The following is a 20,156-nucleotide window of genomic DNA, read 5'->3' as shown; positions in this document are numbered from 1 at the left end:
AAAAGTATAATGTCTCTTTTTTAGCATTAATAGTCAATTTGATACCCTGAGTTGCTTTTATTTTAAAAAATAAAGTTGATCTATATATCCAGTTAGAATGACACAATAAACTTCAATTTAGGCTTTTTTGTAGAATTAATAGAGAACTGGCCAACTGGAAATATGGCATTGTGTTATTGGAGAAAATCAAAATTGAACTGAACTGAATCCAATCAAGAATAGCAGTTCTAGTGAAGGATCACATAACCCCCCATATGACCATTTGTATATATATATATATATATATATATATATATATATATATATATATATATATATTACTCATTCCATGTTACGCTTAATTTGTGAAGAAAACTATTTTTCTTGCATGTCTCCACAGAGCACAGAAATCCACAAATGGCAAATATTCTCGATGAATTGAAGCCATAAACGTCCTAAAACATTATTTTAGTAACTCTCACACAACTCCTCCAGTATAATCCACGTCTCATTTAACCAGCCATATGCCCAGTACTTCCTAAACATAGGCATTTTTGCTAAAACTGTAATATTTAAAAACACTTCAGCAGAAACGGCACGGGTGCACTACTCATCCCTGTCAAAGTGTGAAAAATGTATATGTTTGGGAAGTCCTGGGCCTATGACTGATTAAATGAGACCTGGATTATACTGCATGAGTTGTTTGACAGTTTGTAAATTGATGTTTTGATATAGTTTTGCTATTGGTCACTGTGGCCCCCATTTACTTGGATTCATCAAGAATGTTTGGACTTTTCTTTATTCTTCATTCACCATGGATGCATGCAAGAAAAACAAAGTTTTCTTCACAAATTCAACCTAAGACAGGATGGGTAACTGAACCACAAAAGATCTTTTGGTGGTTGAAGTATTCCTTTAAACAAAAGTCAAAACAGACAAGAGACAAATGTATTTGTTACTCCTTTGCAATTAAGGGACACCAAGGTGTTTGGAAGTGAAGCTCCTTCTCCCACTTCAGTGTTATTTGGAGTTGCAAAAGTGTTTTTTTGCTATAAACACATGTATATATCAATGATGATGATGATGATGATACTTTTTTCACTTTTTTGTATGTTTGTTTCCCAAAAACCTGCAAAGGCTTGATCGATTTTAATGTGTCTTTTAAACAAAAACATTACTGTGGTTTAAACAGTAACAACATCCACCGATACACATTCTAAAACCCCTTTAAATGTCCACCAACTTACCCAGATGCCGTTGTCTCCCCTCAGCATACTGAAGAGCAGCTTCAGCTCCTTGACTGTGATGCTGTAACTGGCCATGACTCCCAGCATGTCTACAAGGAGGTCTGAGAAAACACACAAGTGAATACAGTGAGTGCAAGAAAGCAGAAACAACCATATTGTGTGTGTGTGTGTGTGTGTGTCAGTGTGTTTGTGAGTCAGCCCTCACACACATGGATAAAATAAGGTGAGGTCATTAATAAGACAGAGGTTGTGTACTGTAAATGCTGAGCATTAATCAGCGCAGTCAAACTTCAAGTGTGTTCCAAGTGCTCAGAGCTTCTTTACTGTACACACAGTATGTATAGCCTTGATTCTCCAGCAGAGTTGCAGTACACAGCATTACTTACTACCTTGAATGTGTACACCACAATGTAAATTCTTCTTGTGTTAGTGTATATTGATCTTAATGCATCAGGTAATATGAGGCCAAGCACACGGAGACAGTGCTAAGTGCTCTCAGCTACAAGGTAAACAAACTAAGAGCAACATATCACTTCAGCTATTACCGACACCAGTGACAGACTCACATATAATGTACAAGGAGCTTGTCAATGAATGCTGATCTACTATAAGACACTGTATCAATGAGCTGATATTTTCAAAGAAATCAATCTAAGGAGAAATGGCATATACTTTTATCTTCAACCAACTTGGACTCAAAATTGTATGTCCAGGACTAAAAAGCTGCATATCTATGTCAAAATTGTTGTAAGGAATTGTTTGACATATTGGGAAAAGTGCTTTTTCACTGAGACTTAGATGAGAAGACTGATACCATTACAATGCTGGTGTATGAAGCAGATAACTGGTCAATCCTTAATTTGAACAGGCAAAGAGCTCTTGTTTAATGACTAAATGTCATATAATTGAAAAAAATAACATCTCAAAAATATTTTCCTACAAACGCTTAAGCAGGTCATTTTAAGTACACTGTGTTAAAAGATATTTGTTAAGTCAAAATGACCTTCTGGCCTCACTGACTTTCATTTTACACGGCCACAACAGATCAGTGTGGATATGGCAGAGACACAGCACCGCCCTCTCAGTGAGGCAATCTGCTTACAAAGGCTCTTCTTTCCCATTAGGCCTGCTAGATATGAATAGAGCCTTCCCATAATATTTCATTAGCCAGAGCCCAGCGACAGGGAATAAAGCAGAAGGCTCGCTCACTGAGGTGCTTGGTATGAGAGAAAAAACGCAATACACAATGTCCTAGATTCAAAACCCCTAAGCTCTGTTTTTGGTAGAATCAATCCATGTAGGTCATTTTAAATAGTGTTAGAATCATGGTTCAGAAAGGGAGTCTGTGAGAATTGGCATTAAATTGATTTGATCGGCGTATGCTCTACTGTGGTGAGCAGTAATAAGTCATAGAAGTTATAAAGCACATTATCCTGCGGCGGTAGGTAGGACAGAGAGGACACTGAGGGGGAGGGAAGGAGAGGACACACACTCTGAGGCATCATTAAAGGGAAGTCAAGGTCAATATGATCACGTAGAGAGTCGACTGTGTATGTGCTGTTTTGCAATCAAGCCCTGCGTACAAATCGCAGCACACACAGAAACATACTGAGGTCATTGCTCGGCTCCTACTGCACCAGCTGGTTGTTATCAATGTCTGACTGCAGGGCAAACATATACACACACACACACACACACACACACACAAAATAGTTCCGTATGAAGAAAAAATTGGAAGTGAGTGACAGAAATCTTCAACTATGGGTTCTGAACATTAAGAAAAAATACAACATAAAGGCAAACTTATCCCACCATTTTGCAAATTCAACTATAGAAGAGACAGAGATGCTTATTTCTCCACCAGGAGCATCTGAATTTTCAGCTACAGTCTCAAGACATGCAGTGTTTTCAAACCTGGCATGTGGCCTCCACTTGCTCCTCTCTATGGTATTACAGTTGTTTTTCCACCTACGCACCCAACCCACGGCTGAATGCAGGAGTTAATGCTCTTTGTGTGATTTTGAAAGGCACTTGTGGGAAAATGACTACCTGTGAGAAACCACTACCTTGGCCAAGCATATTGAGGACAATGAGTAGAATAACAAACCCTCACAACAACAGTCTTTGTACTCACTTAACATCATACAAATATGACATGTTATAGTGCTTATATGAGTGTAAAAGTGAGACTTTTTTATACTCTACAAGCACTTCCTCTGTACTTCCAAATCTGGCCAACTTGCAATGATTTCAATATTTGTAGTAAAACTGTGATCAAAGTTTGTTTTTTAATTTGGGCGGGATTTTCCCTTTATTTGATAGGACAGATATATTAGCGTGACAGGAAGAGAGAGGGGATGACATGCAGCAAATGGCTGAGGGCGGAACTGAACTCACGGCTACTGCGGCAAGAGCACAGCCTTTGTACATGATAATATTATTAGACTAATGAATTAACATTTTGTGAAAGTATCAAGATCAACAAAGCTATCTCTCAACACGTGTGTGTTTGTCTCACAGCTGGGTGGTAAAAGCAGGTAATAGAGATGCATCAGTGTATCTGTCGATATTTGCTTAGTTGACTGACACTGGCCTACCCAAACTAAGATGTCATTTACCTACTTTATTCACTGTGCCTGAAGTTCTGGTGCTCCCTCTGTGCCCAGAGTATACTCTCTGAGAGTATGGTGAATAACTAAATGGTATATGCACTCTGAATGAATGGTCCAAAACTAAAAAAATCAATGATGGACCTCCACAAATAAATGAATGGGTGGGAAACCCTGCTCATAAATGTACAGTTGCTTCACCTGCGATCATGTCGTCCACAGTGCTCATCTTCAGCAGCACCTGCTGGATGAGGCCGACCTCAGTGCTGGTCTGCAGGTTGCGCACGCTCTTGCGGAGGATGGCGGTGAACATGCTCCAGATCTCAGCCTGGCACGTCACTTCGCAGTGGGACAACAACTCCACCATGCACCCAATGCTCTCTGCTTCCTGAATGATGAAGTTCATCTCCAGGTCAAACTCGCCGCCCACCAGCTGTAGAGAAGGTGAAGGAGGAGGAAGAAGACAGGAAGCGGAGGAGGGACATGGTTTGGGAGGCGGGGTACCGAGGAAGGTGGATGGAGGAAGTGTTAGGATGCAGGGGTGGAAAAAGAGGGGGAGGGTGATGAAGCAAGTGGGAGGAGACAGGGAACAAAAAGAGAGAATGATTTAGTGAAGCATTTAACCTTTTGTCTTTAGGAGAGGTAAGCCTGGCGTCTGATGGATGCTGATTGTGGTTAGCAAAGCATTTCTTCTGCCGGGGGCCTCACATACTGCAACAAATAAATGTGCTTCATCTGTGCACACTCACACGTGCACACACAACATCTCCTCTTCTGCCTTCTCTCTCTCTCTTATGTGAGGAGGAGCACAGCACTCTCCTCTGTGAACTACAATCACTCTCAAAATACATGGCATAAAAATGGCCCCCTCTACTGTCTCGGATACACACAGAACCATGCAAGCACACACAGACACTGACAAATACACATTTCAGTCTCCGTCCTCTCAGCTAGCATTAGTCAGAGGACATCATACTTTTAAAATCAAGTGCAAATGTCCTGTTTCTTAATGGCTGGTGGTGCACTCTAATTACATGTGAGCACAGCCTTCATATCACTGTGCCTCACACACACACACACTTGCACACTCGTGAACCGCATGAACATGAGCATACCCACGCAGTTCATCCTCAGCACACTACACTATCCAGGAATCGGTAGCCATGGCAACCAACAAGCTAAGAGACGACAATTGAGGTTATTAAATCAGATGGAACAGAAACGTGCAATAGGTTATGAGAGGCAGCCAGACAAAAGATTATAAGCAGGAGTAAACACACCAAGCTGGACTGTGACGACGGTCTTTGCACAGGCAGAGAGAATGAAAGTAAAAGATAACTCAAGTACAGTTAGTGTGTTTCACAATGAGATAAAGGAGAGGATAGCATGTTATCTGAAGAGAATTAGAGAATGAGTGGTGTTGGATTCAGTGAATAACACGGTCAGGGTCACTAGTATCAATAAAAACCTCAAACAACAAAAAAAATGATTTTTTTTTTCCTAATTTATTGCATAAAAAGTGGAATACATTTATGGTTTGAACATCAACAACTAAGTCAGCGCAATGATTTAACTGTACCCAATTAGAGAATTGGCATTCTCTTGTAAATTTTCTGAAATTTGTGTTAAAATTTGTTCTATATTAGGATGGAAACCTGTCTATGATCTTGCATAGGTGGGTGTAGGGGTGGGCAATATGGACAAAATCTCCCATCACTGTATATCTAATTTTATATGATGACACTGCCACTATTCCGTCCAGTCCAAAGGTCCAGTATGTAGGATTTAGGGGGATATATTGGCAGAAAAGTAATATAATAAAGTATGTTTTCTTTTGTTTATTATATTTGTGTATAATATTTGTGAAAACAAGAGTTGTTGTGTTTTCATTACCTTAGAATAAGCCGTTTATATCTACATAAGGAGCACGTCCTTGTCCCAAAGTCTGTCATCTTGCACCGCCATATTTTTACAGCAATCCAGAATGGACAAACCAAACGCTGGCTCTAGATAGGGCTGTTCGTGTTTTCACGTGTGCCATAGTAGTTAGCAGCCACTTCGCCATGAGCAGACACAGATTTTTCAAAAGTGAAACTGTTTAAATCTTTTTTTTTTTGGCTTAAATCACCGGGTCTGTTTACTTTGGAGAGGATCATTTGGCTCCCCGTAAAATCCTCCTGGACGTCTGGATCTTAAATTATCAAAGAAAAAAATGTGTGCACACATTAGCAGGTTCTAGAAAAGCAGCCCATCGCGACATGCCAAACAGCATTGAAGAAACTGATTTGTGAGGTGAAACTGCTTTATTTAGTGTTTTTTTTCCTGGTTTTGATGAATTAGTTCCCAGTTAAAACCTCCTGAACAAAAAACACTGAAGGAATTCTAACCGGGAGATGTTTCAGCTGGGTGCAATCATCACCACAAGATGCCACTAAATCCTCTTAAATCTTACACACTAATCTTTTAAAATGACCATACTGTGCTTTATCATATTTGATTGCTTTAATTTCATGTTGGCCCATCGAAAGGTCTCAGCGCCAGTGAGATCTCTAAGATTAAGGGTTTAGATTTGTGAGATGTGGCTCTTTTTTTATGTCAAGTTCCACTAATGTCACCTTGTGATTGATCAGGTTTTAGACTTCTTCTGTTCAAGTGCAAAACCTCCATATTCTTCTACACGCTCCTCCTCCCTTCCCTCTCTTCGGACAAACCAACTGGCTCTTGTTTCTCACTTTTATTCTGTCCCTCTCCCTCTCCTCTCTCTCAGTGAAGTGAATTGATCCAGTGCTCTCTGCCAACGCACTAGCACAGATTAGAGAGGACCTCTGAACAAGGCACGGAATAAAAGGGGGAAGAATTAATTCATCCCACATCGAATTTTCCCCTCTCCTCTGAGGTTCCCAATTATAGAGCACGCTGGGGACTACTGCGTCCTACAACATCTATATAACCTGCCAGTCTGAGGGTGCTCGATACACCACGCAACGGAAGCTTAAGGGGAGACAGCCAGGATAGTCTTTGTAGAAACTTGCTCGCAGATACGCAGTAACTTCAACACGGAAACACACACATCCTCGGGGCATACCTACACATGTACAGCACAAGTGTAATCTCTCTCTGCTCACACTTCCCATCCATGTACAGAACATCTCAGTAAGATGAGAGGGGTGATGCAAACGACAGCAACAAATTGGGTCTCGTGACCAACAATACGGAGAAAAAGGAGGGTGACAAGCGCAGTGAATACAGGGGGAGGAAAAGAAGGAAGTGCCCAGATAATTATTATCTCTCCTCCACCAGAAACAACATCTGGAAAGGCGACTAATGCCTGGGTGACACTGCCAAGAGCCTCCTGGACCAGGAACATCAGGTGATTTGCAGGACAGTCACAGAGAGAGAAATGAAAACAGAAAGATTTTTTAATATGAAAATGCTCAAGTCAAATATATGTCCTCCGCTTCATGCGGCTTCCATAAAAATGATAGATGCTTGAGCACTTCGGCGCCGATTATTTGCTCGAGTAGGGCTTTTATTGATGTATAAATAAACATGCTGACGAGATGGCAACAAGGTTGATCACGAGCAGCTTGAGCACAATTGAGCGCACTCAAGCACCATCATCGCCGCCACTATGCACACGGACAAAAGATTGCTAATTAGTTTTATGAGGGAACAGGCTTGTTTTGCATAAACACTTGTAACCTACAATCTTGTCCTTCACCCGACCCTGCGCGTCCATAATGTCAGCTCGTCTTTGCGTCAGAGACCTATTGGGAAAGTTCCCACAAAGGGACGAGTAATCACATCAATGAGCACGCACAAGAGGCCTCTACTACCCCGACACTACCCCTGGTGGGTAAATCATAAACAGGGACCCACATTATGCCACTCGCCTTAGGATAAAGGGGCTTGGCAGTGCCACCCCCTCTCTCCTCGGAGGCGATGCGAACACCGACCTCACTGTCTTCTTGGCAACTGGTTTGACGAGACATTTGCTTTGGCAGCATTATGACAATGATTGCTCCCCAAGTGTCCCTCATGTCTGTATGTTCCATTCACAAAAAAAGAAAACAAGGAAATGACCAGCTGACTCAAAGAACCTGTTGTCCTGCAGTTTCTAAGGGAGTGAAAACCTCTTTCACAGGATCAATGGTTGACTGGTTTTTGAGGATGTCTTGGCATGTTTTTTGCCCCAGAAGCCGAGTCATTTGTTACCGAGTAGAAGGAGGAAGAAGATTTATTAGTCATTTTTTAAACAAAGTTTAACAATCTTTGGAGTTGAAGGATGGGTCTATTGTGTTTGATTATGTTTGTTTTCCTAGATAATATAGCTGCACAGTGCACACAGTTTCTTGATGTTTTTTAAATGTATTAGTTTATTATCATTATCAATTTATTTATTTATTTTACATAATAAAATATGCAATTAAAACATTTTTAAAAAACTCCCTTCAATCTCTTCGTCGAAGAAAACATTCCCTCGCTGTCTTGAGACTCTCCCACTGAGCTCATACTGTGCTTTCGTATATGGTGTGTGGTGTTTTGCAGCGGGCGGGGCTCAGCCTCTGCTCTTATGTTTAGTGGAAAGGAAAGACAGACAGCTTAGTGGAGCAGAGGTGACAAAGGCTGCGCTCCGTGTTGCTGGGCGTGACAGCTGACATAAAACAAAGGATCAGATGCTCTATAAGCTAAATATTCCCATTCCCAATCAGTCAAAAAAATGCCTTGATCGGCCCTTTATCCAATTTTTGAGATTGGATCAGGACATCCCCACTGCTTTTTATGAACATTTGACAGATACTCAAGGCCACATAATATTGGATTATATTATTCTCTTGTTATGACTAGAGAGAAAAACTTTATTTCTTGCTTCAGAGCATTGAGTCTGTCATCAGTGACCTTGAAACATTTTCAGTAACAGCCTGAAGTGTAAGAATAACTTCCACTGGGTTTTATCGCTGATGACTAATCTACTCGTATTGTGGAGCATTATGAATGTCTGTCTGTCTGCCAGACACCCTCTTTCTCACTTTATTCACTCAATTGTAGTTAACTGTTGTTTTTTTTTAAATTTCATTTCATGTCAATGATCAGTTGTGCACTTGCACACATGTGTCCCTTGTATTTCTAATTTTGGCCTGACCAGCTTTGCAGCGCTGCTCATTCAGACCCTGAAGGAAGCTGGCACTCAGCTTGGCATCACTCTGGCTGTGTTGAGGAGGCTGGAGTTTAAGGGAGGTGCGGGGTCAGTGCCAAGACCGTCTTCACACCACAAAGAGCCTATATGAGCAGGCACCTCGACCAGCCAAAACCAGCTCTCATAAGAGGCTGGTAAAACAAACACTCCCTCTATCCATCTGACCCTTTCTCACCAGCCGCACTGCTCAAAAACAGTCCTCAGTTGCTCTTAGGGCAACAGTCTTTTTACTCTGAAGACATTCTGACATGTCACAGTGGTATAAATCAATAAAAATTAAAATTAATGATGGCTGAATACCATTAAGCTGCCTCAGTTTCAGGGTCCTGGTATTGTTGGCTCACTGTCACACTTCAACAGTACAGAGCTAATCTTATTAATAACACCTGCAAAAGTCAAAATATCTGCTGTTTTTATCCCAACAAGTCTTCATACCTAAACAACAGAAAAGGAATTTTGTCATTGCCTTAAAAATGAGCGTTATAAAACAATGAAATAAGAGTGGTGAGAGTGAACCAAATCAGTAGCAACTTCACACTACTTAAAATTTTGCTTTTTCGAAAGGACAGCGGTTGTTGTGCCAAAATTATCACTTGTCAAAAAATGTCAACACTGGTCTTTTTCAGCATTTGAACAAACAACCATTGCTGACATTTTCTGGTGAGAACAGTCTCAGTAATTCACTGGGGTTGTTAGAAATAGGCAATACATAGCTATGCAGATTTAACACTTTAACAAATACAACTTATTTTCATCAGAAAAAAAGGTTTTTACCAGTTAATTTGCCAATTTCCTAAACATTGTCAATCCTCAAAAACAGCAAAAGACATAAACTATAACAAGTCAGAGTATTTTGTGTGAAAATGCTGTCCTAGTCAGGTGTAAGGGCCTTTTTCAAAACAGATAATTTGAGTAGGAAAAGCACAGGTTTTACTAATAACATAATTGAACTTCTTTGTTCAATCAGGAGTCCCAGTAAGCCTTGACATTGCAAACATGAGCCTGCATGCATAAATACCAGGACATGGACATTTAGGGAAAGTCCATACATACAGGTCTATTTTTGAAAACGGCATTATCCAGATAAGCACTGTTTTTAAAAGAAATCTGTGCAAATGTATCAACAAAAACAGTGAACACTGTTAAGACCATACCAAACTAACAGGTGACAATATAACTCAATCAAGCAAAGACAAAGAAGACGTCGGCCAATAAGAAGCCTGAAAAAAAAAAAAAATGATTGGAAGACTACTTAGCTGCAAATGTGCAATGCCACACATCAGGATATCTCTGTTTTTCAGGGAAACAGTAACTGTACATTTATGTGTAAACATAGAAAAAATCCTGTTGGCAAGGTAGGAACCAGCATTATCTTGGCCATTACCGCCGTTGCATTAAATGTCTCATTTGTTGCGCCTCACAAAGGAGAAAAGGGCACACATCTGTTTTCCCTGTCTGTGCTTCAACACTGAGAGCAGTTTCTAAACACCTCACCGCGAAAGGAGTTTTACAAAAGGTCAGTTTTTAGTGATCTAAAATGAAGTTTCCATGTGGACAAAAGGCCAAAATGCTTAAAAAAAAGCTACATTTTAAAAAGTGCCCGTGTTCATGTGGACTATACCTGAAGCAGCTAAATGGAATTCGGCCTTCCATAATTGTATTATTCATAACTGTGATAAATCAATGTGTGTTCATCAAAATGTCATACTAAAACATGGGTTATCTTGTAAGGCACCGCACTGTTTTATCATTGTTTTTTTTACAATGTATAAGCTTGCAGATTTTAAAGTTACACTCCTGTTGACTTGTCTGACTTGACTTGTTTGTTTGTTTGTTTATCACACTCTTTATTCATACCGCTGGTTTTAACCTCATTAGTATTAGACTTTAAACACTGCTTTCTCACTTGTATTCTGAAAGGTGCTATGTTAATTAAAATGATCATTATTTAATTGAAAACGATCTCTCATAGACCAGCCACAGCCCATTATGTAGTGCTGTGATGGCACATCAAACGAGCCATTACGCTGGCTGATTACTACGACTGTCTGTTGAATATTGGATGACTCAAGGCCAAACCTGGCAAAAGAGGCACCTGTTGCTCATTACTGCTGTCAGAGATGACAGGTCAGAGAGGCGAGTGGCCGGTCAATAGCCACCTCCTCTGCCTCTGCACATTCAATTGAGCCTTTGGAGCTGGCATCATCAATATGCAACTTCAAAGCCCCTGAGAGTGAGCTGGAGAGGTGCGGGCGTGTGTGTGTGTGTGTTTGTTTGCTGTGTGTGTGTGTGTGGCTCATTACTCATTTGTGTCCCCTGAGTGAGCCGCGGCCATTCAGTCCCTTTGTGCTCTGAGCGAGTGAGGAGACGAGAGGCCCATCTAGACATGAGATCACAGATTATACACTTGACGCTTCGCCAAGAGGGCTCAACGGAGCGCAGGAGAGCAAAATTGAAGGAGGGTGAGGAAAAAACGGAACGAGAGAGAGGGAGGCGAAAAAGGCAGAAAAACAAACAAGAGAATGAATGGTGTGAAGTGCAGGAGGAAGCAGATTGGGCAGAAGAGAAAACAGTGATGAGAATGTGTGTGTGTGTGTGTGTGTGTGTGTGTGTGTGTGTGTGTATGTTTGAGAGTGTGGACAAGAGAGATGGAGCGAAAAAGACAATGAGGGCGAGACGGCGGCTGAATGCTATTGTGCTTTCTTATCAGGGTGGCAGAGCGATTTTATTGCCCAGAGCCTTACAATGTGCAGTGGAGGGTTTAGTGCTTCGATGATGACCATAGCAAATCTCTAAAAAGATATGGATTACACTGGGGCTAAACTGGCCACTAAACACTCAATAATCCACATTCTGTTTTCTGCATGACCTCATTTTGGGTAAACAGCATTGATAAGAGCAGCAGTTAATTCTATCACTGGCTCAGATTCATATTCAGGATGAACTTCTCCTAATCTTGGTTTTTCAAGGCTTTAGATTGAGGATCTACGTGGAATCAGTCTATCCACAGAAAATAATCAAATAATGATTTTTAGGTCATTTGTCATGCAAAACTGCCAAATGTTTGCTGGCTCCAGCTTCTCATGAATGAGGATTTGCTACTTTCCATTGCATTACATGATACAAATCGAAATGTCTCTGGGTTTTGGACTGATGGTCACAAAAAACAAGCATTCTGAATATGTCATCTTGGGCTTCACAAATTCTTACACATGCAGATTATTTTTCTTTGTTTTATATCATTATCAGCCAAATATGTTAGGGATTTCTTGGACAAAACAAATAATCTGAAGACTGGTCAGTATGTGCTAATTTGAGTGAAATTTCGCAGGTGATGGCCACGGGGGTCCATTCACACTTTGGGTCCCTGGGCCTGTACCCGGTAGGCCCGTTCAGTAATCTATCTATGGTCCCGCATTTTAGAAACTGAATGATTAATTGAATAATTCCCCAAAATAATCATCAGATAAATAGATAATAACAAAAAAGGATTAGTTGGAGCCCTAGGTTACTAACTCTGGTAGACTGCTGTGATAAAAAATAAAGGAGGGAAAGCTAAAGAGAGGAGAAAAGGAAAAAGTTGGGGATGAGGAGTTGCAGTGGAAAAGGGCAGCATAAATGTCTGTCTCTGCCTCTGTGATTTTGACCAACAGTGACATGTTGACGGACTGTTGCCTCCAGACACAGAGGGAGAGACAGACATTTATGCTGCCCTTTTCCACTGCAACTCCTCATCCCCAACTTTTTCCTTTTCTCCTCTCTTTAGCTTTCCCTCCTTTATTTTTTATCACAGCAGTCTACCAGAGTAGACAATGTCACAGTCAACACACACACACGCAGAGTCAGCAAAACAAACGTTATAAGCCATGAGCGTATGGAATATCCAAGAGCTGTTACGCATGAAATGTGGATTTTTACCTCAGATTTCACAGTGAGAGAGAGAGAGAGAGAGAGAGAGGGAGACAGAGAAGGCAAGTGCACTGCAGAATTCACAGCAGAGCAGTTTTAGGAGGTACGAAGAGAAAAACAAGGTTTCAACACACACATCAGACACCACTGCAAAAATACATCAACGATTACGTAAATCCACACTGGGGATATAAGGGCGTTTAAGTCCAGCACAAGCAAGGCAGGTTTGTGTGTGTGTCTGCGTGTGTGTGTGCATGCGTGGTGGTGGTGGTGAGGGCCAATAATAAAATGTCTAAATATCAAAACATCATAAGGAATGTTTGATGTCGACCGCACATAATTTTCACCTCCATAAAAATTGCAAAAGGACAGAGAGTAGCATTATGCGTACATACTGCATGCCAAGTTACATTATGGATGTGTGATGAAGAAATTGAAGAAATTCTAAATGCTCTGCTCAGATGTTTATGACTTTGTAATTTCATTACACTGTCAAACAATCTCACAGTTGGTTCTGTGAAGTAACTAGCTATTTTGAATCGGAACATTACTATAAAGTGACTTAGGAACGTGTCTCGGCAAACAACAAAACAACAGTGACACAGATTCCCAGAGGCAGTAAAGTCTCCTCTGGACATGAAAGTGATTTGATTGAGCAAAATCTGACACTAACAAATAACTGTGCTGTTAAGCATTGCAGGAAGTCTTCTGTAACTACAATGAGTGGTACTGAACATGCACAGTATGTCTAATTGATTTATCTTACTGCTTGTTACAACTATCATTCAGGCCATGCTCCAGATTGAAATATCTAAACAATTATTAAATCAAATTTGGCACAGCCATTCATATTCCTTAGACGATGAATGTTACTGACTTTGGTGATCCCCTTAATTTAGCGCACTGTCGCACAAAGTGCAGCCTGCGGGTCATCGAGGGGCCCTCAGGAACATTTTGTGCAGCTCCAAAACATGATATAAAATGCATGCATTATTTTTGTAGAATTTGTGGTCCCTCTGAATAATTTTACTTGTATTAGCTTACATTTAATCAGTACTAGGAACACCAGACTGCGCCTCCCTAACAAGATTCTGTTAGATTAGGGATGATTCATTGTAAAAATCTTGACACCTGATGAGTGTTGCAGGGATTAGGTTTCGTCATCAATGTTCGTACTGTTAGTTTAAGTTAGTGATTTCAGTTTACAACTCACAACTGTACCTTTCTTGATATTTGGAACAGATGATCATGTTACCCTCAGGATGAACTGTAATAACTTATGTTTACCTGACTTTTCATCCAGCACCATCATCAGACCAAAATTGCACTTTGTCCATTACGTAAGTTTATGACCAAATACCTGCAAAACTAACATTCAAAACAACATTCCCAGCAACCTCAGCTGTACTTGTTAACTGGGATATCATCAATCTTTCCCAGTTTCACCCTCATAAATAAAACTTCGGAGGGCTGTTCATGTGCTTGTGACTCCTGAATCTGGTAAATACAATATTTCCGAGGAGCAGGTGAGGGCGGCAAAACACCATGCTAAATATCAGTGTGTTAAAAAAATCAGCATTTTAGCACACTGACATTAGCATTTAGGTCAAAGCATCTGTGTGCTTCAATACTGCCTCACAGAGCTGTTAGTTTGGCTATCACTGTTGGACACTTGTCCTTGTACTTGGCCTTGTTTTCTAATTAAGTACTTGCATATGTTAGAAATATGCTTGGGTATTTTTTGTGATAAGAGAAAAGCTCTAAATATGCCTAACTGAAAAATAATTACATTACCTTTTTAGTTCCCATGAAACAGCTAGCAGAGTGTGTTTGATTCAATATATTTATGTGTTAAAAAATAAAAATAAGAAAAATAAGAAGCTGGGGGGGGCATATCATGGATACTTTCTAGTATTTACAGCAGCCAGTATGCTGAAAGTGCAATACACCGTCTCCACAAAATTTCAAATTGACGATGTTTTGAGCTAAACATAGAGAACAGCAATAACAGCCTGCTCTTCGTTGTCAGGGACTTGTTTCCACCACGGTCGACTATGCCTGAGGATTTTACTGACAAATCAGACAGGTATGAAATGGAACAAGAAGACGACCATGATGGCATCATGTCAGTCTTCCCCTTCGATGGAGCTGATGCATTCCAAGAAAGGCTTTTGTCTATATCTGATCCATGGACGCAAAGCTACTATCAGCCCCCAAGTGCAGGATGGTTAGTATCGACCCCGAGTTCATGGGTACTTCGAAGGTCATGTGTATTGTCCCAGCCCTAAGTTGCATTTTATGTGTGAGAAAAACATAACGCTGGTGTGCATATAAGACTTTTGTAAACCACCATCAAAAAACAAAAATCCTACGGGTTCAAACAACCATCAGAAACCAGAACAAGGCATACAACATGCTCATTGCATCTTTTTACATACAATGCATTTTCCCAGCAGGAGAGTACAGATGGCAGTTTATTACAAGCTGATTCATCAGCCACATACAATACAGCAGCTCCATGCAGCAACCACACTTCCTTTGACTTCAACACTGCTCTCATCCCTCTCACTTCTCTCTCACACATAAGCCATCCTATCACCGAGCCAATGCAGAGGGAATGGGATAAAATAAGCTAGGCTAAAGGTTTGGTTTGCCTTACAATGCTGCTTATCCACTGTACTCTTGGATCAGCAACCCCCCCCCCCCCCCCATACAGTTTTGCTTGTTTGTTCCCTTTAAGAGTATGGACCACATTTTGGATTTAAAAAAACACAAACTAACAAAAACCTACAAGCAGCTACGGTACAAAAAAAAAAAAACAAAGCTACAGAATGCATGAATTTTTGTGTTTTGCATTAATACATAAAATAAAACTTCAAAGGAAAAATTCAGTGAATCTGCAAAATCATAAGAGATCATCATAGCTGGCAATCAATTTCTGCATTCATTTTTCAAAAGCTCCTGGGGATAGTTTACAAACTAAATAGGAAGAGCAGATTGTGGGGCAAATTGATTGATTATTGATGGAGATGAGCTAAAAATAAGTTTTCTGTATGTATGAGCCATGATGCACTGAATGAAAAATAGGCTATTCCAGCATGGCCCATTTCATGGCTTAATTCGGCATATGGGAAAAGTCATGTACGCCTAAATAGTGTGGTCCTTAGGCAAAGAAGGCTTGTTTCCAATCAGCTCATGTGATCCTGTCAAGGGCGCTGAGCGGGCAAGGTGACAAATTCCAATCAAGCCACTGCAACCTCCAATTTTGCAAATAACTGTATGCTTTGCAGTTCCATTAGATTCAAAAGACAGAGAATTGTGCTCTCGGTGCCAAGAGCTGTACCCTGGGCACAGTTTCCACAAAAATAACCATGAATGTGAGTCTGTGCATACATCAAAGGGAGGCAAAGCTATTGAGCGTTCCCATGTATTGGCTTGTCAGTTTCTATTAACACTGCCAGAAACCAAAGAGGAAGAGCTGGATAAAAGAGGAGTGAGAGATAAGACAGTAATACCTGCTGTGATCTGTCTTTATGAAAGTCTCCAGTTCTCAGCAGACCAGTTCAGTGTGCCTTTTCCCGCCTCCAACATCTGACTCAAAGCTTGTCAAGTGCAAGCTTAAAACATACTGTACACACACACATACAGACAAATGCGCACTTGCACACACTTGACAAACTCAGCCACAACACACACACATACTCAGCGTTCGAAGGGCAAAAGCCTTTTAAACAATTCATTGCAAAAAATCTTGTAGGTCTTAGTCATTTGCACATAAACTCTCGCTGGGTTCGTCACCAACACACTCATGCACACTCACAGCAGCAGCAGCGATTCACATGAATGACAGCCAGAGCACACACAAAAAGAGAAAGAGGTGGAGATAGAGGAAGAGTGAGAGAAGTAGAGGGATACAGAGAATCTTCCCAAAATAATCCAATAATAATGAGGCGCCATTTCATTAGCATATGAGCCGCCTGTAAAAAAAAAAAAAAAAAAAAATCTAATTTTTCAAAAGTCTGTTTACTGAAGGGGGAGGCGAAGGAGCTTTAAAAAGAGCAAAGAGGAAGAGATCAAGAGAAGAAAGGGAGACTGCAAGAAAGTGAGGCCAGACATCACAAACAGGGCAGATAGCAAATGCACAGCAACAGTAATGGCCTGAATGTTTGCTAGGGAAAGGAGGGAGAAATGACAGATAGACAGAGCAGACAGACAAATACAGAGACTCTTTTCAGCACAATGGACAGCTCCTGCTCTCTCTGCTGACAGATACAATGCGGTGAGATGCTACAGTAGAAATCCTTCACCACGGCTGCAAAATTCATTGACAAACAGCTGAAACTGCAACTGTACTAATTGCTGTATTAATACTGTCAATATTTTCAGGGGCTATACGTTTGTGACAGCAAAATATGGCTTTGACATAAAAGCTGAAGCTGTGAGAGCTCTGCCGTTTGTAGTTGCAGCAGAACAGAATCACGCTGTTCACGGCTGATATTCTCAGAAAAAAAAAAATCCAGGTCAGAAACACACGCATGCACATACACACTAAAAAGACTGAGGATCGCAGCCAAGTGATCACAACTCTGACTTCATCCAACTGCAGTTTAAAATGTCTGCCACCTGATTGGCCAAGGAGGCTTACTAACGGATCTAGCAATAAGCCTTGTCACATGCTATTGGGCAACAAACAAAACATCTTTTTTTCTTTTTGTTTTGCAAAACACCGCATATGAAACACTTACACACAGACCTACGTTATTATGCGCATTGTTAGATATAGATAGATACGTTCACGTAGCCGTCACAAATCACCAAACTAGATGATCAAAAACATCTGCATAATAACCCATATTTATTAGCCACAACAGCTGGGCTGATAGTGTTTTCAATTGATGTGCCTGTGAATGTGTAAGCATGGCAAAATGTGGTCCTGGAGACACCTACCACAGAAGCCATCCAACGTATTTTACCATGTGTTTGTAGTATATGAATGTCTATGGGCAGATTTTGTCACCATGATAGCATTCCAACACTACAAGCTAATGTCACTAAATTATATAGGTGTGTATTCAAGTTGACATCACAGTGAAGGTTGAGTTTGATGATGGGTTTGCTCCAAGCAAGGGCACCAGAAGAAGGTGGGTAGGAAGTAGGTAAGGGCACACTGGCCCCCCATGTATGCCCTGGCACACACTCCTTTAAAGTCCTGGACTGAGTTGTGGCTGGAGTGATCCCATCAAAGGTGGTCTCTACTTAAAGGTGATTTCCTTAATATGGTTAATTTGCACCATATGGGACTGTTTGACAGAAATTCTGCAGTTCAAATGTGTCAAGAGTAATGCAAAATCTTACCAAATACGCAAGCAAAGATGATCATGTATATGTATGACTGTCCGCAAGATGTCTAAAGAAGTGTCTTTGATTTCAACTACATCTGAAGGACAGAAAGGCTGTGAGACAATGAACAATTAATTCAATTTTGGTGGTTATCTGGATTTGGATTTCTTGGCATTACAAACCAACTGTCATTTTTTTAACCATGAGAGGGTTGGAGACTTGAATTTAATTTCTATATATATTCCCTGCAGAAAAAAATGATTTAGTATTTAAATTTAGTGACAGAAAGTATGTGTTTGAGACTAACAGTGTTGGAGAATTGCTTAGAATAATGCCTCCCAGCTAAAATAATAATCCGCTGCACTTTCTCATGAATAAATTTACATCTTTTTTTATTCAACACAATAACATTTCAAACTATGGCCTTTTCAATTGAGGTTTTTTTCTTTGCGGTTCATCCTATGTCATCAATAGTTTAGTCCTTTTTAATAAAAGAAGAGAAAAGGATCATATGGAATAAACATACAAAGGATGGGACGCTTAGCATCAGTCATGCCAGCCCTCATGTTTGATGAGGTAACACTGGAAACATTAACATCTACAAGAAGTCCCTTTATTCAGGGAAAACCTTTCCACAACTCTAACAACTCATTATATTAAAAAATACTCCAGAATCATTACTTGCTACGAAAGATGTCAACAAATAGAAACCCTGCAGGTGATGAGTCTGTAATCTTTGTTAATTCAACACTCAAAGGTGATACCTCAAAAGATGAAGAGAAAATCTTAAAGCTACGGTAGCAGTGGAACACATGCCCTCTGCCATGAAATACCAAGACCTTACCAGGCTAGAAACTGTTGTAAAGTATGTGTTAAGACCTCAAGACTTATGGTTTAATAGAAAAGGACCAAAGGCAACTACTCTCACCAGGGGACAAAGAGATCTATAAGAGAGGAGAGCAAGAAAGAGTAAGAGAGAGAGAGAGAAGTGCCAAGGCACAGAGAGAGAGAGATAAAGAACAAAGAGCAAAGAGAACACCGAAGAGGCAAAGAGAAAATAGCATCAAGGAGAGGAGGTGATTGAGAGGGCACCATTGAACGGACAGCATGCAACAAATGAGACATGCTATTGAATTCTACCAGACACAGAGAGAGCAGAAAGGAGACATAAGATGTAGGAAGGGTGTTAAGGTGTTGGCTGTTGGTTTTTTACCCCCCTCTTTGGCTAGAAAAAAAAGTACATTCTGTCGAGGACAAGAGGCAACTCAATTTTCTTCTCTTTTCATTTTTTCCTCAAGACAGGCAGTAACAGGGCATTCTTGTGTGTTATGTCACGGGAACTAAAGAAGGAAGGACTCAAGGCTGAGATTCGGTACTTTGACAAGGCCTTCGCGCCTTGTCTCCTGACTCAACTCAAATGTGCTCATTTCAAAGAAGCTGACAGGAAGTGAAGTCCTATAGGGCATCCTGCATGTTGCTTACACCTCACTGGGCTTATCAGATACGAAAACAGGAGCAAGAGCATGTAACTGAGAGTTACAAGTCACTATGAACTCCTTATTCTCACTGTGCACCTACAAGGAATGATTGGTCCATCAAAGAAATGGATCAGAATTTGGTCTACTGATTGATTATTAAGGATAGGAGTATTGAGGATATCTAAATGAGTAGCCAAAGAAGTATTAGCGGCCTTCTATGAAATAATTCTATAGGATGACTCAGGGTTTTATAAAGGTGTAGTATAGTATAGTATGTTGGAAAAAATGTGGGATGGCCAGAGATCATCTCATTTTTTCAGGGATTTTTCAGGCATTCTGCAGGGATTTTGGCAGGATTTAGAAGAGGAGATTGAAAAAAATAATGAAAATTGACACC

The 20,156-nt window shown here is 40.5% G+C and overlaps 1 protein-coding gene across 1 annotated transcript in view; it reads right to left on the bottom strand.

Moving 5' to 3' along the window:
* The window catches only part of LOC121952349 (neurobeachin-like), a 117,986-nt gene that overhangs the window by 80,204 nt on the left and 17,626 nt on the right, over positions 1 to 20,156 (bottom strand). The window contains exons 2-3 of the mRNA XM_042498966.1: positions 4,037 to 4,268; positions 1,227 to 1,327 (exon numbers count right to left, since the gene is read on the bottom strand). Of these exons, the coding sequence (XP_042354900.1) occupies positions 1,227 to 1,327; positions 4,037 to 4,268 (333 nt within the window). The remainder of the gene's footprint in view (positions 1 to 1,226; positions 1,328 to 4,036; positions 4,269 to 20,156) is intronic.

The sequence above is a fragment of the Plectropomus leopardus genome, chromosome 13 (assembly GCF_008729295.1).
Source record: "Plectropomus leopardus isolate mb chromosome 13, YSFRI_Pleo_2.0, whole genome shotgun sequence".
NCBI lineage: Eukaryota > Metazoa > Chordata > Actinopteri > Perciformes > Serranidae > Plectropomus > Plectropomus leopardus.
The sequence above is the reverse complement of the archived record's forward strand: the minus strand, read 5'-3'. Positions and strand labels throughout refer to the sequence as shown.